Raw genomic sequence first — 26,364 nt, 5'->3', positions numbered from 1 at the left:
CACGAACAGTTAGTTACACAAGTTAAGGTAATTGCACGTGTGGACGAGCCTTTCACAAACTCATACTATCTCTGCTCACAAATGATACCTTCCCTTAGACTCTGTTTGATGGGCCAGAAAAAAATGTGATTAGGAGAAGTTGAAGTACGAAATGATCGTTTGAGGCACAGGAATGAATGAATAATCAAATAAAGGAGAACGTTAACCAAGAAAGAGAGAACCAAATAATCCAGGAAGGTATTACAGTTACAAGGAATTACATTACGGATTGTTATTTTGGGTAATCACATTTCTTTTCTGCACGTGGGTTAAAGTTTTACTCAGAAGCTGATACGACAATTTTCCTAATCACATACTTAAATTAAAATATTTTTTAAAAATCTCAATAATTTCAATTTAAAAGTGCAAATTGTGTCATCGATAGTCTTTGAGCTTAATGATTAGAAATTGGAGACATTTATGGAGAGGACTAAGTTATTAAAAAGATTGAGTTAGTTAAACCTTACCCTTAACTAATATGCTTGTGTTATGGTTCTATACAAACTGTCTACAGAAGTATAGTTACACATTACTAGTTGTACTCTTTGTACTATTACTCTTCCTCATGTAATCAAGCTGAATGGGCTGAGAACAAATTTCAACTTGGAACTGGAAATCCATCAGAAAATATTATAATATGGTGAATGATTTAGGTACCTGGGAAGTCAATTCCGGCGAAGAGGTAAATATCTGGACTGACAGTTGGATCCCCGATCTTCACACTCCACTCACAAATGTTAACAACTCCCCCCTTACTAAAGTGGCACAGTTGATCAATAATAATGAATGGAACGAAGAGATTCTCAGGGTAACTTTTGATACCCATACGATTAATCTTATCAAAACTTTACCTATTAATCAGGAAGGAAAAGATCAATTGAAATGGAAGCTTACCAAGACGGGTAAGTTTACTGTAGCCTCGATGTATAAGTATCTGACCAGCAGCACTACCACGAACACCCCGATTACGCGCAACTGGAATTTCATTTGGAAACTCCCGACCATCCCTCGTATAAAAAATTTTATTTGGAAGGTATGCAACGCAGCTCTCCCGGTGAGAGGCAGAATTGGTAAATATATAGGTAACATGTACAACTGCCCCAACTGCAATATTTTCGAATCTATTGAACATGCGCTTTTACACTGTGCCTTAGCCAAAAACATTTGGTTCTATTTCGATATAATCTCAGAGAATATTTTATCCATATCGGACTGGATATTCTCTTGGGAAGGGAATGGGAATGCCTGATACACCAAAGGTAACATTCATCTTTCTACCGTACTTTGGGTACTGTGGAAGGTTAGGTGTGACCACTGCTTTCAACATTAGATAAATGAGTTACATAACATTATTAGAATGATTGAAAACTACCCGAACTTAAACAAAAAACCTAGTAAAAAGGATAGTAAATTTAATCTATCTACTGATGATGAAAAATGGCTTCCACCACCGAATAATATGATAAAGATTAACGTTGACGCCTCTTTTATTGACATTTCATCTTATATGGGTATTAGCATAATTGCACATAATGATAAATCTAAATTCATCGGAGCTCAGGTTAAATCTAGTAGGGCGAGAAATAGTGAAGAATGTGAAGCCAAGGCTATCCTTCTTGGGATGGAATGGGCCTTGGAGATGAATCACCAGTCCGTAATCTTAGAAAGCGATAATATTAATCTTATCAATCATCTTTGTAATGACAAAAATGCAGTTCAATGGCAATCTATCTTGCACATAAAGAAAATCAAGTCATACATTCACCAGTTCCAGAAGATCAACTTTCAGTTTACGAGGAGAAAGCTGAATCATAATGCAGACATATTAGCAAAATGGGCGAGGAAGAATCGGAGAGATAAAGTGTGGAGGAATGTTCCTTGTATTTTAGTTAATAAGTATTGTAATAACATTTTGATTTAATCTAATGATATCTATCTCAACAAAAAAAAAAAAACATGGAGAAATTACCGAGGGATAGGAAAACCTCAGGTTAGGATATTGGCATTCCGTTCTTGTGATGGTCTCACATCGCTTAGGTGATCATCCATAGACTCTCACCTATAGACGGCCTTTTCGGGTGGGCTTGTGAGAGCTAATGGCAGAAGCAAAATCATGTATATGTTGGGCCTGACCCTAACGACTAATGTTGAAATATACAGGTAGACTTTTCTTTAGGAAATTACCAATTCTCTGATAAAATGGAAGTCCAAGACAAGGTGTTTAACATTGAGAGAAATATGTTCATCAAGATATGTATAAGCGTTTCGCTAGTATTTAATTGGAAAAGAGAAGAACAAACATAACAAAGAAAACAAATCAAAGCTCAAAATGAAGTAGAGCTCAATAAATAATGGTTATTGGACAAGCAGAACTAAACTACAAGAGCTAAACTTTTCTATATGGTACATCCGAAGTTCACCTCAAATTCTGCAGCACAACATCCTCAAGGTATTTATGAGGGGAGAAGGATTTCCGTCGTTCTTCGAGGAAAAAGAGTTTGCCAAGTCGTCTTGCTTCGAGTACTACTAATGTAACATTTGTTTGTTATGAACTCCATGAATATAAAGAAGCAGCACCAAATGAAAGCTGTGACTGTAGTTCAAAAGCTGAAAGAGACTCTAAGAACTAGTCTGTCCTGCAAATCCATGGTTCGAAAAATTCCATGTACTCTTTAGTAGAATTACCAGTAATCTCCACATGAACAAGACCCATTATTGAAATGGTGGAACCGATTCGTATCTCTCACTATGATCTCCCTCTCCATCACTTTTGACGTAAGTTTGATTGCAGAATGGCAATCCCCGCACATCCTAATATTCTTTTTTATTCGTATAGTTGACCCAGGAGGCGTGTTAAGAAGTGCAAATGCTAAAGCTAGCTTCTCACTGTGATACTGCAACTTCGCTTCTCTCTCTTGTTCATCAACAAACAATAGAACATGGCTTGTATCTGGAACATACCCAATTTCCCTGATCTTACTACTTATCTTCTCCCACATTTGTCGGATTTTCTCACTCTGCGGGTGAGCGTCATCGTTAGCTACAAAAGTATGAACTGAATTTTCGATTTCTACCCAACTACAAGCAGGTTCTTTCTTCACTCCACTATCTTTCATATTCTTCCTTATTCTTGCAGCATCACTCCATCTACCCGCGGATGCATAAATATTAGCAAGTAACACAGGAGGACCTGAATCGATGGGATCAAGCTCAAAAACTCGTTCAGCAGCAAAAACACCTAATTCGATATTTTTATGCATTCTACAAGCACCCAATAAAGCTCCCCAAATAGCAGCAGTGGGTTTAATTGGCATACTTTTTATAAAGTTATGTGCTTCATTAAGACGCCCAGATCTACCAAGAAGATCAACTATCGTTACGTAGTGTTCAACCTCGGGTTCAACATTACGTTTCTTCATTAATTCGAAATAATTAAGGCCCTCGTTCAATAAACCACCATGACTACAAGCAGTAAGAACACAAAGGAAGGTTACTTCATTGGGTGAAATTCCAATTTTTAGCATTTCTTCGAACCTGTTAACAGCTTCCTTTGCCAGTCCATGCTGGGCTAAACCAGTAAGCATAGAATTCCATGAAACCACGTCTCTTTTTTCCAACCGATAAAATACTTTCCTAGCATCTTCAATGCTACCGGCTTTCGAATACATATCAAGGAGAGTATTACCGACAAAAGCAATAAGCTTTCCTCCTGATTTAATCATATGGGCATGAATCCATTTTCCTTGCTCTAAAGCTCCATTATTCGAACAAGCACTAAAAATGCTCGAATATGTGAAATGGGTAGGCTTATAATCTTTTCTTTGCATCTTCCTAAACAACTTAAGGGCATCTTCTCCTTCACCTTTCCTAGCATGACAAGCTATTAATGCATTCCAAGAGACTTCATTTTTTCTTACCATTCCATCAAAAACTAATTGAGCTTCTTTCATTTTTCCACACCTAGCATACATATCTAAAAGAGAACTACACACATAAACATCTGAATTATAACCATACTTTATCACAAAAGCATGAATTTGCCTACCAGGTTTATCACAAACAGCCACCCCAGAAGCCTTAAGAAGGCTAGCGAATGTGAACTGATTCGGTTTAAACCCTAACTCAATCATTTGAGGAAACAAATCAAGAGCTTCATATTCTCTATCATTCTGAGAATACCCAGTAATCAAAGCTGTCCAAGTAACCATATCTTTATGAGACATTTCATCAAACATCTTTTGAGCATCATCCATACCACCACATTTTGAATACATATTAAGAATAGTATTTAAAATGAAAAGATCACGATTAAATTTTGAATTTTTGAAATGCTGATGAACTAATTTCCCTTCTTTTAATCTACCCAATTGAGTGCATTTCTTAAATAACTTATTATAGATAGTTGGGTCTGGATCAAGTGAACCTGAATCAATGAGATCAAGAATGAAAAGACCCGTTTTTGAATCTTTCTTACTTTTACGAAGAAAGTCTTTTTCTTCAATGATAGAACCAGCGGGGATGCCATCATTGTTGTCATCTACAGACTCTGAATCAGTAACAGAAGTTTCTTCATTAGCAGTGGTTACTATATGCCGGAGAGAGAAAAGAGGTCGATTTAGGGTTGACGTTATTGCAGAGAAAGTAACTGAATTAGGGTTTATAGGTTTTAGGAATTTCTTCATGGAAGAAATTAAAGTTTAGAGGAGAAGTGAGTTGAGAGTTCAGTTCAGGGGAGTTGAAAGGGTTTTTAAATAGAGGGTTATCAGGACCGTCGATTTGAGACGACGGTTTAGATTGGTTGGATGCTTCAGAGTGGCGGGGAAATTTGGGGGTTTTTCTGGCTTAATATTGAGAACTTCTATTTCTTTGTTGAACTCCCATATGGGGCGGCCCATACATATTAGCTTTAAGGCAAATGGACGCCCCAAGTAAGCACGGGTAAACATCAGTTGGATAATCGACTTTCTGGGCTAATCCAAAGTCCATACCTAAGGGTTCGGTTACTTCAAATCTCGATCTGAACTAATATGTTCATGGTTTGGTTTGGTTACCGATCCAAACTGTACATGAACGGTTTGGTTCGGTTAGATAATCGAATCACCTGTGACATTTTACCATAGACAAAATTTCACATTTTCGAAACCTGCTACATTTATACTTTAGACATGCAGAAAATTAGTATTGAGTCACAAATGATCAAGTCTTCATGTGCGTAACTAATCCGATATAGGTTCTCAACATTCAAGGAAGATAAAAAAGACGATAAACATAGGTTTTCTAATTGTTGTTTTTTATTTGAAATTTTTACTCAAAAGTCCAAAAAATGACCCTATAACTAGGATTTGGCCCACCATAGATTATTATAACTTACAAAATCCATTTTTTCAAAAATAATCCTAATCCAACCCAATTTCGGATCCCTAGGTCACTTTCTCCATCTCTAGGAAGCCCATACTTTAATTAATCCCTATTATACCCTTTATATATATATAAGAGAAGATGCCTAGGTTTTTTCCTTCCATTTATATTCTTAGTTTCTCTTTCCCTCCTCAAAACTTTCCATCAATTTTCTCTCTCCTATATCTGTTCTCTCCTCCATAAGAGAAAGAAATCTTTCCTTCCATTTTTCTCTCTCCTCTCTATCTCCTTAACAACTACTAAGCTACAACGGATCCGGAAAGATTTACTGGTTAGAGTTTTCTTATCTTCATCCCTTCATCTTCATCATAAACCCTCATCTTCATCTTCTTTGCATTTTGCTTAAAACAACATAAACCCTCATCTTCATCTTCATTTTCTTTGCACTTTGCTTAAAACATCATAAACACTCATCTTCATCTTCTTCTGTAAATTTTCGTTTCATAAACCATCTTCATCTTCTTCTGTAAATTTTCGTTTTCTTAAAACATCATAAAACTTTCTTCTTCTTTATTTTTTCGTTTCATAAAACTTTCTTTCTTGTTGTATTTATTTTCATCTTCATGATCTTTATCATCAACACCATGATTTGTTCCATGAACCTTCTTTAGTTATTAGAGAGTTTGTGTTCATCTTCATCATTATTATCATCAACACCATGTTTTGTTCAACCATGTTTTGTTCATTGAACCTTCTTTGTTCTTCATCTTCATTTTGTTTTCCATTTTTTTTCTTTAAACTTTGTCTATCTGAAATTTCGTTTGGTTTTTACACTCATATTTTCTGACACAACAAGTTATGTCCTAAGAAAAACCCAATATGTTTTCTGTTTTCATAATTTTCATGTTTTCTGTTTTCATAAATTTCATGAAACATATTTTCACTTCCACAAACACAAATTCCTTTGTTTAGAGTATTTTCTGTTTTCGGAAGTATATACTCATGTTTTCACCTCGTTGTGATTTCTGTTAAGTTTGTGGTCATCCAACTCAAAACCAATTGGCAATGAGTGGAGAGGACCTATTCTTTATATTCTTGGTTGCTAGTTACCCATTCTCCCATGTGGGACTATTCTCACACGCCCCCTCACGTGTGGCGTTCTTTGAGCCTAACACGTGTGTTTTTTTTCTTTACGGGTGACGTGGAGCACGTGTGGCTTTTAAGCCTATCACGTGTGGGCCTAGCTCTGATACCATGTTAAGTTTGTGGTCATCCAACTCAAAACCAATTGGCAATGAGTGGAGAGGACCTATTCTTTATATTCTTGGTTGCTAGTTACCCATTCTCCCATGTGGGACTATTATCACAATTTCTTGTTATCTGTTTTCATATATTATTTCATGAACATATTTCCACTTCCACTAACACAAATCCTTTTGTTCAGATTATTTTATGTTTACGGAAGCATATATTGTTGTGTTTATAGGTAGTAAATATTGTCTGCGTTTTTCACATAAAAACTCTTCCTTTTAAGAACATTACATTTGAATCATGATGCATAAAATTTGTTTTTGTCACTTAGTTAGGATTGTTTTTGCACCACTGCATTTTCAGAAACATATAGTTTTGTGTTCTCAGAATATATATTAATTTGAAGACATTTTTTTTACAGCATTTGCATATGGAGGTTGACCTACACACAGATCAGGCACCATTGATGGACCAACCACTAGTATCTAAATCTTGGGGCCATGTGTTTACTCATATTGGTCAAATATTTGATGGAGGAGTGAAAGGCTGTCGAGATTCTCTTGGAAGATATACAATAGCTACTAAAAACACCTTCAAATATATAAAAAACGAACAATAAGACGCAAGTTAAGTGCATTTTCTTTCTGCCTTGTGCATATAACAGTTTGTTATCGAAATTCATAAATCCATAGACATTTTGTATATGTTTTCAGTTTCTCTCTAGAAATTACGTTTTTAGCATATTTTGATTTTTAACAAACAAATTGACTGGTGTTAAGCATTTTAAAATATGTTGTGAGTTTCACGTTTAAACACTTTACTTTTCTTTATAATTTGAAGCAACACAGAAAGTTACTTCTTTGTTTTGCATAAATGTCATGAAACATGTATTCACATATCCGAACACAAACATGTTTGTTTAGATGCTTTTTAACTGTTTTTAACATATATCGTTGTGTTAAAAACAATAAAAAAATTTGTGGATTTTTCACTAAAAAATTCTTCTTTTTATAACATTGTTTTTGAAGCATTATGCATAAAATAGAAATATGTCACTTACTTACTTCGATTCTTTGCATAAAGAACAATTTCTGAAGCATAAACTTTTATGTTCTCATAATATTTATTAATTTGAAGGCATTTTGCTTCCAGCATTTTGCATATGGAGGTTGATCGAGCAACATATCAGGCACCACAGAGGGACCAACCACTAGTATCGAAAGCTTGGGGCCTTGTCTTTACTCGTATTAGTCAAATATTTCAGGATGGAGTGAAAAGATTTCGAGATTCTCTTGGAAGATATACAATGTCGTGAACAAATCTAGTGGAACCAATCTCTTTTTGTTATGAATACAATCTATTTGGTTTCTTTATAATGTTAAGATATTTGAAATTTTATTTCTGAATTCCTGAACAAATCTTAGTTTGTCTCATCTATTTTGTAAACTTCTGAACAAATCTTAGTTTGTCTCAACAATTTTGTAAATTTCTGAACAATGACTTTCTCTTTAATGTCGATATTTTTTCTTATCAACTTCAACGATGACTTTCTCTTTAACGTCGATCTTTTTTCTCCCTCGCACGAGAACATGTTTGTCCTTGCAGCAGACAAATAACCAATTGTCTACATTAAAAAACATTAAACATATAGTAACATACAAGCTATGAACATTTAACTATATGCAAACAACTCATTTTGACTGCTGAAAACATATTTCTTCAACAACAAATATATTTATTAATGTTTCAAATAATAACAGGTTTTATCAACCAAGACTTCTCTTACCTCTTTCGTAGCATTCCGGTAGATATATAAACACATCAAAGTATGGACACAACACATGTTGATATGTTTAGAACAAATGAAATTATGTTTTTTAGAAAAATTATATGTTTTCAAAGTTAAAGTTTACTCATCAGATAAACATAATTTAATATGTACACTAAATTTTTACGAGTAAAACATATTTTAGTATGTTTAGAGCACATGAGTATATGCTCAGAAAAAATATAACTATGTTTGTTTTAGTTACCTGATTTGCTCCTAAAAGTTTATTCCCATATCAATATAAAAAGTTTACTCATCACATTTTGGTGGTAACTATATGCAAACATCCAATTTTGTATGTCAAGAACACATATCTTCCAACCACAAACATATTTAGATATGTTTCAGACAATAAGAATGTTCTATATGTTTCAACCTCAAACAATAAGAATGTTACTATATGCAAACATCCAATTTTGTATGTCAAAAACACATATCTTTCAACCATAAACATATTTATATATGTTTCAGAACCAAAAATGTCTTTAACATAACTGTAAGTGTTTCCAAAAACCCCCAAAATGCTAAAAGAAGAAGATTTTTTTTTACCAAGTAAAATACTAAAAAATCATCAACATTCCCCTGAATGTCTGAAACAGAACCCAAAATGTCTTTAACATATTTTTAAATGTTTCCCACAACCCCCAAAATGCTAAACGAAGAAGAAACGTTTTTTTACACAGTAAAAATCCAAAATTCCTCAACAAACCCCTGAATGTCTTGGACAGAACCCAAAATAACAACAACAAAACCGTAAATGTTTGAAACATAACCCTAAAACATCTTTAACATAACTGTAAATGTTTCCAAAACCACCACAAATGCTAAACGAAAAACAAAAGTTTTTTTACTAAGTAAAACCCTAAAAAATAATCACATTCCCCCGAATGTCTAAAAAACAAACCCAAAATGTCGTTAACAAAACCATAAATGTTTGAAACAGAGCCCAAAAAATCTTCAACATAATTTTAACTGTTTCCAAAAACCTCCCAAATGTTAAACGAAGAACAAAATCTTTTTTACCCACTAAAACACCCAAAATTTACCAACAAACCCCTGAATGTCTGGGACAGAACCCAAAATTCACCAACAAATCCTTGAATGTCTGGGACAATACCCAAAATAACTACAACAAAACCATGAATATTTGAAACAAAACCGAAAATGTCTTTAAAATAACTGAAATGTTTCCAAGATCCCACAAAATGCTAAACGAAGATGAAAAACTTTTTTACCAAGTAAAACACTCATTAATTATCAACATTCCCCCGATGTTTGAAATCAAACCCAAAATGAACAAAACCAAAAATGTTTGAAACAAAACCCAAAATATCTTCAACATGTAAACTTGTTTACAAATGTATTATGGTTTTGAAAAACAAACCCTCAAGTTTTGAAAACAAAGAATATGAATAAATCTAATATAAAGTAACACAAAAACCAGAAATGTTTACAAACCAGGATCTTTTATATGTAGATCTGAAGAACAAACCATCCAAAATGAACAAAATTTGTTAAAACATATCAAATGTGTTCTGGGAAGACCAAAATGTTTCTATATATTAAATATTTCTGAAGAACAAAATCTATATTTATAAAAACACATCAAAACATGATGAAGATCTTAAGAAACATGATGAAGATCTTAAGACAAAAAAACACATCAAAATCTTTGATTTTGTTGAACATGATGAAGATCTTAAGAAACACCCACATAAAATTGTTGTGTATGTAACAATAAATCTTTCTTTTTCTCCTAAAAATCGAGTAACAAAACCAAAACCCTAACAAAAGATTTTAGATACCCTAGTTTTTTCAAGATCGAACCGATGAAAAATCGAGTAACAAAACCAAAACCCTAACAAAAGATTTTACATACACTAGTTTTTTCAAGATCGAACCGATGAAAAATCGAGTAACAAAAGAAAAACCCTAAAAATCGAGTAACAAAACCAAGATCGAACCGATGAAAAAAGCCTTATCAAACCGGAACCCTAACAAAAGATTTTAAATACCCTCAGTTTCTCTGGATTTCAGTCGAATTTTTGATAGAGATGATGGAGATTAAAGCTCAAAAACGATTTTGTAGAGAGAGATAAGATGGTTTTTGGTTTTTTAGTGGGAAGCAAAAGATGTAAAGATGGAAGAGAGAGAAATGTTTTGGGCTATAAACCCAAGTCTGGCTTTCAAAAGTGTCTGGAAATTGTGGGCGGGAATTATGGAGGGAATGGGCGGGATATGTTTTGATTTTGTTATTTTGAGGAGGGTTAATGTGGGCCAGGACAGTATTGTCTCTTATTTATGTAAACGAGGGTAATGTGGTACTTTCATCAAATGGGTTCTTTTCTCATTATTATTTGAGAGTGGGCCTCATACATATTAACCCCCCATATATTGGGCCTTATAATTACCGGTCCTTTTTATTTTCTGATTTTTTCACCATCCTTCATTCCCAGCATATATATTTATATATATAATATATAAATAAATGGTTTGGTTCAATTTTTTTCAGTTATCCGTCAACTAAATCCATAAACCGATCCAAACCACTCAGTTTTGGCCTTTTAACTTTCGAACTAATCCGGATCACCATTGGATCGGTCCCCAAACCGCTCAAATTCTTTTGTATTGGATTGGATTGGTCAGTTCAAATGCTAAATGTACACCCCTACAAGCAAGAGCTCCGAAGGAGCATTCAAACTTTCTATAGCTGAGTTATGCTAGGATTACAAGGAGTCGTACGGATGTTATATAATTGAACTTTTTCAATATCTGTTCAACATAGTGACATTGACTCAGAGACGTTATTTTGAATTTTCTTGATCTTAACTCCTAGAATGACATTGGTTTCTCCAAAGTCCTTCATCTCAAACTGAGATGAAAAAAATAATAAAAATTGGTTTTGAATATACTAGGATTGAAAATAATAAAAATTGGTTCTGAATATACTAGGATTGACCACCATTACACCATCTCTCTGGTGGGATAATTCAGTGCTACATATCTTTCAGTTGAACCCTATTTTCTGGTCACATACCAAACATATTGAAATTGACTGTTATTTCGTCGGATAACATGTAAAAAAAATAATTCACTCGAGATTCACTTCATCCTTGTTAACATTTTTATGAAGAGTTTAAAGATTGCTCAACATGCTACATTCAAAATCATTCCACAATGCTAAATTTGCGTGGGGGAGGGGGTATTCTTCACCACCTTCTTAATCCATATCCTCCCGATCTCCTCGCACCAATATTCCAAAAATAATTACCCTTTGAACGACAATTAACATAGTTGAAAGAGAATTATATTGATTTAATATGCAAGGAAATAAGAATAATTAGGTAATACAATCTTTTATATATAAATGTAACCATTACGTCAACACTTTGTTGTCCAAGTGGTTTAAAGTGTTGACATACACTCCAAAAGTCTTTGGAAGTCTCGAGTTCGATCTCCAAATGAGGTGGATTCTTTGGTCATGGAGTATAAATAATTGGGTTATTTCTCAAATGACCCCTAACTTTGTGACCAACTTCCTGCCTAGCCCCTTACTTTATCAATAATTCTCATAGACCCACTTTTCAGTTACCGTTAACCAGTCATCATTTATCTCCTCTCCATCTCATCACCTCTCTCTGCCACCTCATCTTCTCGCCACCTCATCGTCTTCTCCCGCAAGGTCGTCAGTTGGAAAATTGGTCGGTCGGCGACCTTGCCAGAAAAGACGATGAGGTGACAGAGAGAGGTGATGAGATGGAGGAGAGATAAATGATGACTGGTTGACGAAAAGTTAACGGTAACTAAAAAATGGGCCATATGGGGATTATTGATAAAGTAGGGGGTTAGGCAGGAAGCTGGTCACAAAGTTGGGGGCCATTCGGGAAATAACCCTAAATAACTTAGTGGGCTATAGGCCATAGTTAGTTGGGCTTTAGGCCATCGTTTAGTTGGGATTTAAGCATGTTCGTGTTAAATTTGGCAGTATTATGTTTATCACATCTTTGATGTATCATGAATATCCTTCGTCATAGTCAATTTCCAAAAAAAAAATGTAACCATTACAATCATCTAACAAAAAAACCTAATAGCTCCCAACTTTGTGACCGGTTTCCTGCATAGCCCCCTACTTTATCAAAAATATCCAGATGACCCCCTTTTTCAGATTCCGTTATAACACCGTTAATTAGTCATCACCTCTCTCTCATCCAACTTATCGCCTCTCTCTGACATCTCATCTTCTCGCCACCTCATCATCTTCACCCGCGAAGGTCGCCGGCCGGTCAATTTTCCGGCCGGCGACCTTCATACTTTAAAAATTTTATTTTTATTTTTTAAAACTCTCCTCTCTCTCTCTAAAAATAAAAAAAAATTTGAAGCTCGTAAGCCGAAAAATTGGCCGGCCGGCGACCTTCGTCGATGAAGATGATGAGGTGGAGAGAAGATGAGGTGGCAGAGAGAGGAGATGAGATGGAGGAGAGAGAAATGATGACTAGTTAACGGTGTTATAACAGAATCTGAAAAAGGGGGGTCATCTAGATATTTTTGATAAATTAGGGGGCTAGGGAGGAAGCTGGTCACAAAGTTGGGGACTATTTGAGAAATAACCCAAGAATAATTCATAACCTTTTGTTATATCTTCCCCTAAAAGCACGATAAATCACTTTTGCTATGACTTTAACTCCGACCCTGGAAGACTTAGAATCTCTAAAGTAACCTAAAAAATTAAAATTCTTATGCGTTAAGTTTTAAAGTAAAAAATCAAATGGGTATTATTTTACATGGAACAATAGAGATCTTTTAAATATTTTGTGTCTATAGTTCAGATCTATAAATTTAATTTATTTACGACATGATTATACAAGTAGAATATATAATCAATTCTCTAGGATTAAAAAAGAGTATCTTTATCCCTTTAAAAAGTAAAAAACAATGAGTTACACAAATTTTGAAGATATCTCAATACGACAATCTAGTTGAGATCTCAAAGATCAACTCCAACAATATCTTAAAGATCTAATTTGAATTTTACATCGAAGGTAATTTTCACAAAAAAAGATCAAAAATTTTTCGAACATTTTTTCACTCAAATTGATTGTTACACTATGATGTCTTGAATAGAGATACACAACAAAACAGGGTAGGAAACACCTATTTAAGCCAGTCTCCTATCAAGTTTGGGTTGAACAACAATGATATTTTAGGACGACAAAAAAGTGGTTTGAGTGGACCGTCACGTCATCTCGACAACATCAATATAACATTGTCCAGTCATTCTGATAAATATTTTATAGGGCTTAATCGTATTTTTCCACTCAAATTGATTGTTACACTATGATGTCTTGAATAGAGATGCAAAACAAAACAGGGTAAGAAACACCTATTTGAGCTAGTCTCTTATCAAGTTTGGGCTGAACAACAATGATATTTTAGGACGACAAAAAAGTGGTTTAAGTGGACCGTCACATCATAATTCATCTCGACAACATCAATATAACATTGTCTAGTCATTCTGATAATATTTTATCGGGCTAAATAACATTTTCGTGTTAAAACATCAATTCCATTATCAGCCTTTAAGCAAAAGTAATATGGCTTTTAAATAAAAGCGTGTGACCGTTTAAGATTACGTTATATTCTCCACCACGGCCTTATGTGTACGTTTTAGAACGTGTTTCAGTTACCAGGCTCTATCATTAATAATCCATATGCCACTCCTATAAATTACTACCAAATCAGAATTATTGGTCCCACAATCAAACCACCGCCGTTTGCTTTCTTAGAGATAAACTTGTAGTAACATAGCAATTTCTTAACCTAATTCACTTGTTCTTTTTTATAGATCTGCAAATATCCCCTAGACTAGACTAGAGAGAGAGAAATACCCAATTGAGAATTCTTCATCAAGAGAGAGAGAGAGAGAGAGAAGATGTGTTGTGGGTGTAGATGTTGCATATGTTTGATAGCATTGGTGGTATTGATCGGTCTTGTATTTGGATTTGGAGTATTTGGGCATGGATTTCATAAATTGAAGGAAATGATTCATGTTTCTAATCACAATGGAACAACTACCTTTTATCATTCTGGAAGACCTTTCTTGGGTTATGGAGGAGCACCTGGTCCTTTCTAGGGTTTTATTATCTGGTTCGTTTCTTGTTTCATTATGATGTTTGATGTTTTTCTAGGGTTTCTTTCTCATTCTAATACAGCAAAATGCACCTAATTGAATTCTTATTTCATCTATTTTGTTTTGAGAATTGGATTTTTATCTGAGTTTTTCTTAATGATGATGATTAGTAGGTAATTAGTATTGATGAATTTAGCTTGATCATGGAGTTTATTATTTATTTATTTATTTTATTATTTGTTGAATCTTAAATATGTTTTGTTTAAGCACGAGCTGCAGTATAATGGCATGTTCTGTGTTAGCTCTTCTTTTTAGGGAGAATTTGTGATGGGATTAATCATCAAAGTTTCTCATTATTCATTTTTTATTTTTTATTTTTATTTTTTTATTTTTTGTTTTGTTTATTTAAAGGCTTGATCTTAGTGATAGTTTTTGTTTTCCCTAAAAATCTTTCATGTAGTATAAAATATCTTATACTGAATCAAGGTATATATTCGAGTGAATATTTGACTAAATGTGAGTCTAGGGGTGGGATTTTTACCCGGCTGCGGGCACCCGTGTCCGAGACAACCCATGGACGCCCATGCCCAAAACGGGCATAACCCGCCCCGCCCGATGAAAAATAGTGGGCGGCAAGGGTGGAAGGCCTTACCCGCTCCCCCGCTCACACCCGAGCCCGAGTCACATTGCCCATTGGGCGCCCGCAAAAGTCAGTGTTAATTATGTCTTATTTGATATGAGCAGTAATGAAACTAGGCTTCAAGAGTTGGGGTTGACTTTATAAGTCTATCTCCGTGGAAGATTTCCTTCTGTTCCCAATTTGAGACTATCTTCAAATCTCCATAGAAGATTTCCAACTCACGTTAGCTTGATTTCACATAGTCCCACGTTGTCCCTTTACAAGTGAGAGTTTGGTTCAAAAGTTTTATAAAGTGGTAGGAGGTTATTTCTTTAATCAAACTATGTTGCTCGGATCCAAGATTGAGAGTGAAGTGTGTATCACTTCTATAACACAGGTTTGGGCTGAGAATATGGAGTTGTATCACGGCAGCAGGTAGGAAGCTTTAATCAAGCTAGCTTTTAACCCGACACCCGATTCGCCCGAACCCGGATGGCCCGACTATATTAGTGGGTGTGGGTAAGAGAATTTTGAAAAGTGCCAGCCCGATTCGCCCGGCTACCCTAATAGCCAAACACCTAATCTACCCGACCCGCCCGAGCCCGAAGCTAGTATACCCGTGGACGCCCATACCCGCCCGATTCCCACCCCTAAATATGACTATATTTGTATCTCAATTTTATAATTTCCGCTTACAAATCTTTCATTTATAAAATCTTTTCGGGAAAGAAAATTAGATGTTCATTTGTTTTTCAAAAAGCTTTTATTACTACTTTCCACCATGTTTTAAAAATTGATCTTTTTTAAAATTACATTCTTCACTAGGTTCCGTCATATTTAACACCACATACGGTTTGACTTTTTAAAATGACTGTAATATCCTTTTACGAAATGAACCAGGTATTGTTAACTAAATTACGGATTACACCAGTTTTTTTAAAAATTACATTTTGCATCAAGTTCTGTCAAATTTGAAGAAAAAAAACATACATTCAAACTTTAGTTAAACATGTTTTTTCTGAAGACATCCTTACAATCAATTCAAAATAAAACTGCATTTAAGCATCCAAGTTAACATCCATTTCACAAAACCTGATATCCATTCAAAGTTTTTTATAAGTGTATGCTTGGATGTTAGTTTTTTTCGAATGGATGTCAGGCTTTGTTGAATGGATGTTAACTTGGATGATTAAATGCAGTTTTATTTTGATTTGATGTAAGGGTGTCTTCGAAAAAAAAAACATGTTTGGCTAAAGTTTACATGAATGTTTTTTTTATGAATAAATGTTTAAACATGATTGTGTAGCATTGGTCGTGTAAAGTAGATTTGAGAAAAAAAACAAGAGTATAGTTAAATTTGACGGAACATGGTGCAGTAAGCATGATAATTGTCTAACTTAAACCAAGAATGAAAGAGTCCTAAAGCTCAACAACAAAGAGGTCTAAAGCCCGACAAATTATTACATTATTTACAACCTAAATTACATAGGATAAATCTTGATGTCAAACTGCTTCCACCCAGACTTGACCTCATGGGCTAAAGAGGGGTGTCCAACCACTGCCTAGTGGAACCCATGGTCTCATTTTTGTTTTCACAGTTCTCTCATTTTTTTTCTTTTGTCTCTCTTCATCTACCCATAGGAATTTCGCTTAAAACTCCATGAAACTTCAGACTGCAATCTTTTGACGGAGTTTATACAGAACCCCATAAACTTTATACCTATTAGTGTCTTTTGTGTTTGATTACTAAACTCAAAAAGGGGTAGGGGCTTGTATGAAGTCCATTATACAAGTTAGAACTCTATGTTAAGTTTCCATATTTTCGCCTCACTCATTTTTGCGGTAGGGTTTTGGTTATCCTCATGAAATCGTCATTATATTTCATTTTGAATCTATGAACAATGAGAGAAGAGGAGAAGAAGACTGACTGACTCATAGACCTACGCACACTAGTTAGGAATTAAAAGATATAACAAATATCCATCATTTCGTGTGATGAGATTGTAAAAGAACGGAGAATTTAGCGATACCTCCTCGTCACTGATGTCTAATAAGCGATACCCCTTTTTTAATCTGATATTAGTGAAGTCCCTTTTTTTTCACCTAAAAGTACAAAATGTTTATTGTTTTATCTATCTATTTTCTTCGATCTCTTATACCTCTTCGATGTTATGCTTGCTGACGTATCTTCATTTCTCACACCTATTTTTTTTCTCTAATCTATCTTTTTCTACTTTACCAACAACATTTATCGAAAATTTGAAATTAATAAATGACAACTATTCGAAATAAAAATCATAAATTTTAAGAAAAAAATTGAACTTCTCATTTGATCTTCGTTTTACGTTAAAATTGATATTTCCAAGTGTAGCCGATTTGAAGAAGACCTCTTGATATTTGTTGTTTTTCCGAAACCCTATTTATAACTCGTATATACATTCAAAAGATACAAATTGAACTTATGAATTGAACGAAAAATTAAAAAGTTAGAAGAAAAATTTATTGATTGAACTTGCAAACTAGATAGAAAAATTCATAGAAAGACCGAATTTAGATGTTTTGTCAGTTGTGAACTCACAAATTAGACAGAAAAATTCATGAGAAGACGAAGTTAGAGTGTTATCTCAACCGTAGTGGTATGAGAAGGAAAAAAGAAAATATAATAAGTGCAAGGTTATTTTTGTTCTTTTAAGTACAAAAAAAAAAATGAAATTTCTCTAATATCCAATTAAAAAAAGAGTATCACTAATTAGACATTAGTGGTGAGGGGGTATCGCTAAATTCTTCTAAGAAAAATCACTTTGTTCTAGTACGAATTATGATTTTCTTTTGTGTATTTTTCTCGTGTATCTAATTCAAAAAAATTTGTTCGTGAATTACGATGATAGTTCAGGAATGCATACCAATGGGTTCATTATCTAATTATTTGTTTGACCGGCTGAAATTCCCCATCTGAGTTGGAAGACCCGTATCAAGACATATCTAAAACACACAAGCAAGCTTATCATGTGTAATTTACAATGTGTTGGTGATTCGATAGGAGGGGCCTGATTAAAATATAAATAATCGTATTAAACTTGAGATTCATATGATCGATCCTGATTAAATGGAGATGGTTGCCTATGTAGTTGTCCAAGTCAGCATCCAAATCAACGATATTAGCATTAATTTTGTTCCAGTCATAGCTTTTCTGTTTTGTAATATGGATGCATTAATAATATTATACCTTAAACTCAAACTTAACAATGATGAATAGAGAGATTCAAATAAATCTTATAAAATGTACTCCCAAGAAATGGACAAAAAAAGGAGTTTGAGTTCGAAATTTTTCATTTAACAAAAGAAGATACTTGCATAATCCTCAAGTCACACTATCACACATTACAATATTATTGAATATGAAATCCCTCTAAAAAAAATCAAATATTAAAAATGAAATAACAACCCCACAAACCGAAAAATATTTAAACATAAGTCGTTAAATGGATACTGAAACTAGACTATAACATATTAGGCGGGGGTGCAGGATCTTACGATGCAGGACGAACATAAGAATAGACAGAAAAAAAAGTCTGAATGATAGTTAGAGCAATAAGAAAAACGGCAGCAGCAAAGGTGAAATATGTCCATGGATTATTAAAATAGACATGTTTCAATTGTGCCCACCACTTATTATATGGAGTATTATAATATTGATTAATATCGATAACTTCCTTGGATAAGTACCAATTATTAACATCCTTTATAGCTTCCTTTGAAAGTGAATTTATAAGTGCAGCAACTTCTTTATCACTTCCTAACCCTGGATCAATTATACCATGAGAGTGCAGTATCTCAATATCCTTTGCTGAGTTCACTAGATGATCTAGAAACAATAGATAGTCTGTAAAGTAAAGACCCTTAGAAACGTCGCATAATTCGTAAGCGACTAAGTTGAGGAAAACGGTTCCGGTATAGACATCAATAAGTAAAGGAGGGATTTCTAGAACTCCTTTCTTGAATCCTATATCTAAGAGGTCATGTGTATTATCTCTTTTTTTGAACTTAATTCCTGCCTCATTCAACTCAGAAGCACAATGTATCAAGTGTTGTTGTTGTGGCCTTTGTTTTGTTCTGTTACCTTGTGATGCTGTTGAATTTGATTTCTTCATTCGTAGAGATGGTGATATAAAACGAGAACGACACAAGTCGAGAAAGTGGGCAGGAGTTTCTGATCCGTAACTATCTAACTTTTTCCATTGGCTTGGCATTAAGGGTTTAAAGAAGTTGAGAGCTAGTTCTTGAATATCAAGTTCTTCATCTTTACTAGTTATGTCAAATATTCTTTTTAGTACATTGTATGGAAGCTGATTTTCTAACAAGAACAAGTCATGTTGAATGTTCGGAACCATCCATCTCGTACAAAAGATTGGATCATCTGCATATTCAACATCGACCTACACATGCGCAATATCATTTATAAGGTCACTTAACTAGCATTGTTTCGATATATATATACACATGAGGGATAACCCATGCCTGCGGGGCACGGACAGTTCTATCAAATGCGTCCGGTGAGGTGATCTATGACATCCCCCGCCTGTAGAGAAGAGTCATCCTAGGCTGTGAAACAATCTATGACGACCCAAGTCCAAGTAGTTATCAGCTTTTTCCTCATTTTGTTGTCCAGGCCCAACAATCATTCAATTTTTATCAGTTCATTAAAAGACCTCAATACTTACTAAGCTTTTATTGCAGATTAGACTCCCTATCTAACTGTTGCGGGTTACATCATATTTTTTTTACTATTTTCGTAAATTTGTAAAATGTTCACGCATACCGAAAAATTTCCACTTTTGGACCGACCGAGATTTCCACCGAAATCGACAATTCATTCCTTGCTTCAGCCTCCTAACACTATATTTTACGTATTGAAATCTTTAACCCTAATTAATTCAAGTTTCCTGTAGAAGACTATAAGATTAACTAGTTGATTAGTTAATTACAGGATTTTTAGTTAACAAGCTACATATTCAAGTTTTATAGAGATGGAATATTCAAGGTATCACTGCAATGTACAGGAGTGAGCCCTTCTTTAGGGTAACACGCGTCTGGGAGATGCTTCAAGGACATAGAAGTTTACTTAATCTTTGACATGCTAACTCACTTTTACTAAAAAAAAAAAAGTTTTCTCGAAGTTTTACTACGATCTAGACCGTTCTTTTACCCGGATGAGTTATCATGTCAAAGATTAAATAAAAAATTCTATCTACTTTTAGCATTTCCTTATTGCTGTAGACATGTAATGTTGGGCTTAGAGAGATCAAATACCTGGTCAGACTTAGCAAAGAGGCGCAAAAGCTCGACAACGAAGCAACCATCACGCATCATCATTAGTACAAAATCATGTGATGTAATATCATTACAACTCTCAGAGTAGCATCTCCTTGTTTCAATCTCCATGTCTTTCATAGCAGAAACAAGTTCATGTGTCATAGATTCATCATTTTTCACAAGACGAGTGAAAAACCATAACTTCATTTCTTCCATGGCTTGGAGACTAGGTCCGTCGTGGTGGTAAGGACCAACTGAAACAAGTTTAGGATCGAAAGAATTTTTATGAACTTTACGCAAATAACGAGGGACTTTAAAGATCGAACGAGGTTTGGGTATAGTAATAAGAGCTCTCTCTAAGTAGCCATCAATGGTTAGAGATATTTGACTAGTAGTTTCTTTTCGTTTTGGAGGAGGACGTATTTCTGTGGATGGCCGAGGATCATCTGGTCCTACGCTGTCGTCGGAATTGATATCGGGTGATAGGGTGCTCTCTTGCATTCTTATTTGATGTATAAATCAAACTAATGCACATGAAAGCAGGGTGGGTTTAATGATATGTATATATTTGGGGATCAAAAGAAGATGGTGATACTTAACTCAACCTTCCTTGCCAAGTATCATTCTTTATCAATACTTTATTGAGAAATAGTTTTGAGTCTCACACTTCTTCCACGTTATACATGTACTAAGAATCTAAATACCTAGGTTTTGTGCTATTGTGCCATCTTTGGGCTTCTTCTTTTTCAGTGACAACAGACTAAGGTGGTACTTGCATTTTCTCATTATTTGGATGTGACTCGAGTAAACTAGAATCGTTTGAATAAAATGTACTCAAAATCAAGTTGAGTGATTCTTCAGACAAGTCAGACAATAACAAACATTCTGAAATCTTACTCAAGTTAATGTAGACATCTCGTCAAATTTCACATCAAACTTCGAAAAAAAAAATACAACTATGGCCTATAATCTTGCGAGAATCACCTATCCGTGATTTGAACAACTTGGTAAGCGGGACAACACAAAGAAATCCACACAAAAGTAAGTATATATACGATGGAAGATTTGTACTTCTCCTACCATGACACAAAATTGTGCACTAGATGTTCAACTAATAGTTAAACTTACTTTGACAAACGGAACCAAAATTTTTTGAAAGGGAAGTAAAATCCGAGATAGAGAAGACCTTATCGTACACTTTCCATTTTTGAGGAAAACAAAAGCTCACATCCATCAATGTGTTTAACATGGGTTCAACAAACAGGGCATGGGACATGACATAAATTTCCATGATTCAACTTATTCTCTTGTTTCTTTCATTCTTATTTATACTTTTATCTCTTTATGCTCTCTTTCAAAAGCAAAATAGCCATTTAAAAGTGATGTCTGGTCACCGAACCTTCGAAAATTGATGTATAAGTTCTATGTGTAAAATGTTACAAGAAAAGAGAAAATTAGAAACTAGATTTACAAGAAAATGAACTTAAGAAACTTCCTAGTCGGAGAATTACCTTGTCTATGTAAAACAGACAAGGCTCTAGGACTTGACCGAGCGGGCCTAATAGGCCGAGAACAGCAAATCGATTTATCATCGATTTGTATGTTATGCATAGCTTCCTCATCGTGTAGAACGTAGGAATGATTTGAAGGTTCAATTTCGGACAATAACTCCAAAAGGCTGAAGTTGAGATAAACTCTTTGTCAAAATATCCACCAACTGATCATGAGAGGGAACAAACTTTACATGTAACAAACCCGATGCTACTTTTTCCCAAACAAAGTGATAATCTATCTCAATATACTTGGACCACCCATGAAATACTGGATTGGCTGTCATAGAGATGGCACTCTTGTTGTGACAGTACTAGAGAGTAGCCGATTTAGTACCTCGTCATAACATGCATAAAAAGGTATACTATATCTTAATACTATGCCCAACCATTAGCTTAAGCATTGATCGCTCTTGTATCGAATTAGTACCTCGTCATAACATGCATAAAAAGGCGGAAAATCAGAGGTTTGATTGCTAGACACGATAACGAGTAGGCCCGAGAGTAGAACAAAAGATTCAAGCACAATAGAAGTACTCTTTATTCAGCAAATGGTTCTAATAACAAAAACAATGTCTTTTAAAAAATAAATACAAAAACAGTATATAATAAACATAAATCACTCCAAACAATCCACTCAAACTACATTGATCAACTCAAAGAATAAGTATTAAAAGGAAAGAATTAAAGATCACAAATGCTATCTCAATGGGGGCTGACCACAGGCCAAAAGCTGATGCGGCCGGCTCCCATCAGTCAGGGCATTTGTCTGTAATGGCCTTTGACCAATAGGAGCCGGCCACAACAATTTTGGCCCGAGGTCGACCCCCATTTTCAGGCCAAATAGCATTTCTCATTAAAGATCTAAGTAGGGCGTACATAAGAATAGATACTAAAGAAGGTCTGGATAATTGTAAGTAGTAAAAGGAAAACTGCAGCACCAAAGGAGAAGTAAGCCCATGGATTACTAAAATAGTTATGCTTCAATTGTGCACGCCATTTATTGCCTTCTTGTTGTAGTAATTATGTATATCATTGAGCTCTGTCGACAGATACCAATTGTTGTCATCATGAATAGACTCTTTTGAGAGTTTATTAAGAAGTTCAGCCACTTCATTATCACTTCCTAATACATGATCAATTATACCATTGTAATGTAGTAACTCGACGTCTTTTTCCGAGTTCACAAGATTGTCAAGAAACAATAGATAGGCTGTAAAATATGGGTCTTTAGATTCATTACATTGTTCGTAAGCGACAAAGTTTAAGAAGACATTACCCGTTTGATCATCGAAAAGTAAGTTAGGAATTTCTAGGATCCCATTCTTGAATTCTATGTCTAAGAGATCATGTTGTTCTCTTTTCTTGAACTTAATTCCTGCCTCTCTTAGTTCAGTGGCACAATGTATCAAATGTAGTCCGGTATGAGATATACGTTTAGTTTGTGGTAGTTTCTTTTGTTTAACAGATTTCGATATAAAACGAGAACGACATAGATCAAGAAAGTGATGAGGAGGTGTCTTGTCGAGTTGCTTATCTTCATTCCACTGCTTTGGCATTAGATGCTCAAAGAACTTGACAGCAAGATTTTCCAAACTAGTAGTTTGAGTTTCTTTATCTGATTTAGTTAACTCCAATATCTTTTCAAGAACATTGAAGGGAATCTGATTTTCAAGAAGAAACAAATCACACCGAAGAGTCGGTACCATCCAACGGGTTTTGAAGATTGAATCCACATAATCTACCTTATTACACCATAAAAATAAGTTGGGGGTTACATAAGACAACATCTCGAAGTGTGAGAAAAAAGAAAAGGAGAAGGTAGCACCTAATGTGGTAGGGCCATTCGGGATGGTATCAGAGCCGAGTGGGGCTCATCTGTAATGGTCTCGAATGCAATAGTCTCACATTGCAAGGAGTTTTAGCTCAGAAGTCAGAACTAGGGGTCAAAAAGCCATGAGGTACATTGAGGCGTGCGAGGCCTTTAGCCATGGGCTTTGCCTCACCTCCCCGAACAAGTCCTAAAAGTCTATGTGGTAAAGCCAAACCACAGACTATATCGTACATGTCGAACTAGGGTTGTGTCTTTACCTATATAAGGTTGGGAACTCCAAAACTAAAGAACTTCATTTACCTCTGTTTCTTCATTTGGGTAAGTTGCTTTATTTTCATTGCCATCTTTAGTTGTGCCTTTATTTGAATCCTATAATCACAACAACAAAATATTATGAACCAAAGTATCATTTGTTAGTGGTTCCATTATTATTTGTTCTCGAAGAAGTAGATGAATTGGGTACTTAGTTACCTTAAAACACTTATCATAAAACAGGCACAAGAGCTCCACAACGAAGCAACCGTCAAGCATCATCATTAGAACAAATTCTTTGGATGAAATATGATCAAACTTATCAGAATAACATTTCCTAGTTTCGATCTCCATGTTCGTCATTTCAGTAGAAAGCATACTTATCATTTTATCTACCCCATTGTTATTACATTTAGTACTACTAATACTAGTAGAACTCTCAAAGGATGAAGCTTCATTATCAACAAAGTTTCTACCTTCTCTAGTAGTAGTAGAGTCCAACCGACGATAAAGAAACCGCCATTTATGTTCTTCCATTGAGCCAAGGTGAGGTTTTTTCCAATGGATAGGACCGATAGAAACAAGTTTAGGATCGAACGCATTGTCATGAACATCTCGTAAGTAGTGTGGGACTTTGTTGATAGTGGAAGTTTGGTTCACATTACTACCATACATTTTTAGGTTCTCTTTGATTGTGATCTCTACTTCTTTCTCGCGTTCATTACAGTTTGGTTCTGTATTTATGGGCGAAGAGATGTAACCTGAACCATTTCGATCGAGATTCAAGCATACTGCCATATTAAATAATTTTGAAAGGTAACCAAATAACTATTCCCTAAATTTGTATGCTAAATCATGTGTTGTATGTGTAGTTATGTACATATGTATAGGTGAAGAAAATGATACTTTACCTAATGTTTCCTGTGAAGTATCATTTTGTGCATGTTGGGGCCTGGGGGAATTGATACTTTGCCCAATAAAGAAATATTTAGCCTCCAACAAGCTTACTAACTCGTTTTCCATGTACTGGCTCTAACGACGCGTGTGGTGTTGTTTTTGGTTAGACGTCAGCACGTGGTTGGCAGTCTTGTTCCTAACAGTGAGCGGAAGCCCGACAAAAAACACATTGACACCCTAGTGTGGGATGTGGGACTATCACAAACCCTTAGCTCTTCTTTTGAAGAGGTAGGTGGGAACTGTGGGAACCTCATGAAAACAAACGTACAAGCTAAAACTTGAGTAGATCACTTCAAGTGCCCCACCAATATTCGATATTGTTAACTTAAAGTGACAAAGAACAGAGAATTATTGAAGAGATAAGACAACAAGAATAAAGGGAAAAAAATGGTTGAATCAATTTGAGAACCAATTTTCTCATCCACTTCTATACAATTACCTTTGGTACTCTTTAGATATACAGAGTTAAATTGGTATTTACATTCAAGACCACTTGGTTAAACTCTATCGGTTAGACCTTTAGGCCATGTTTGGCGGTGGGAATGGAATGTGATTCCGGAAATTGCATTCCCATAACGCGATTTCTGAGAATCAGATCATTCAGTTTGATGTTTGGTTTGACCAGGAATAGGAATTCGATTCCCGATAGATTCCGAACTTGGTGTTTAGTTCGTGTATGAATCGGAATATAATTTTTCGTAAAAGTCCTATATTATCTTTAAGCTACATAAATATGACGTCAATCTTATTACATACTTTAATCAGTATTATCTCTTCAAAATTGTAGATATGAAATAGTAACGTGACACACCAATTAAGTAGTATTTATAAATTTATTAAAAATAAATAAAGGTCACGACTAAAAATTATTCTTTTTAAACATTATGAAATCAATTTGAATGAAAAAAGAACAAGAGAAGAGGAAAAAAAAAAACTAGAGAGAAAGAATTGCTACGGTGGCGGCTAACCATAAGTTTTTAATTTTTTAATCAAAATCATGAGATAAATGAGTTAATCTCATGATTAATGAGTTAATCAAAATCATGAGATAAATGTGGGGTTAGTTAATTGGTAGGTTACCTATTTAGGTTGTGTTAAGTTAAATAGAGGGTATAATCGTATTTTCCCCTCTTGAAATGTTACATTTAATTCTTTTTTGAAAAAAGGAATTCAAACAGCAAGTCAATAATATAAAAGGGGGTCCAAACAGCAAATCTCCCTTTCCTGTTAAATTAA

The 26,364-nt window shown here is 34.7% G+C and overlaps 2 protein-coding genes and 1 pseudogene across 3 annotated transcripts; 1 reads left to right on the top strand and 2 right to left on the bottom strand.

The window, feature by feature from the left end:
• The first annotated feature begins 1,396 nt into the window (after nucleotides 1-1,396).
• Nucleotides 1,397-1,960, top strand: LOC147556081 (uncharacterized). Its single transcript, XM_086658572.1, has one exon. The coding sequence runs from the start codon at nucleotides 1,397-1,399 to the stop codon at nucleotides 1,958-1,960; it is 564 nt and encodes a 187-aa protein (XP_086514698.1).
• Nucleotides 1,961-2,292: 332 nt separating this feature from the next.
• Nucleotides 2,293-4,883, bottom strand: LOC147556080 (Tetratricopeptide repeat (TPR)-like superfamily protein). Its single transcript, XM_086664080.1, has one exon. It carries the CDS (start codon nucleotides 4,719-4,721, stop codon nucleotides 2,721-2,723), a length of 2,001 nt encoding a protein of 666 aa, XP_086520206.1. The 5' UTR covers nucleotides 4,722-4,883; the 3' UTR covers nucleotides 2,293-2,720.
• A 13,688-nt stretch (nucleotides 4,884-18,571) lies between these two features.
• LOC147556079 (uncharacterized) lies at nucleotides 18,572-25,032 on the bottom strand (annotated as a pseudogene). Its single transcript, XR_015234104.1, has 5 exons — nucleotides 24,391-25,032; nucleotides 24,220-24,288; nucleotides 22,961-23,830; nucleotides 20,533-21,047; nucleotides 18,572-19,658 (listed from the first exon to the last, which is right to left on the bottom strand). The product of XR_015234104.1 is annotated as an uncharacterized LOC147556079 (transcript).
• Nucleotides 25,033-26,364: the final 1,332 nt, after the last annotated feature.

This window comes from Eschscholzia californica, unplaced genomic scaffold (genome assembly GCF_041429995.1).
Source record: "Eschscholzia californica isolate CP2 unplaced genomic scaffold, dmEscCali1.0.p SCAF_2, whole genome shotgun sequence".
Classification (NCBI taxonomy): Eukaryota; Viridiplantae; Streptophyta; class Magnoliopsida; order Ranunculales; family Papaveraceae; genus Eschscholzia; species Eschscholzia californica.
The sequence above is the reverse complement of the archived record's forward strand: the minus strand, read 5'-3'. Positions and strand labels throughout refer to the sequence as shown.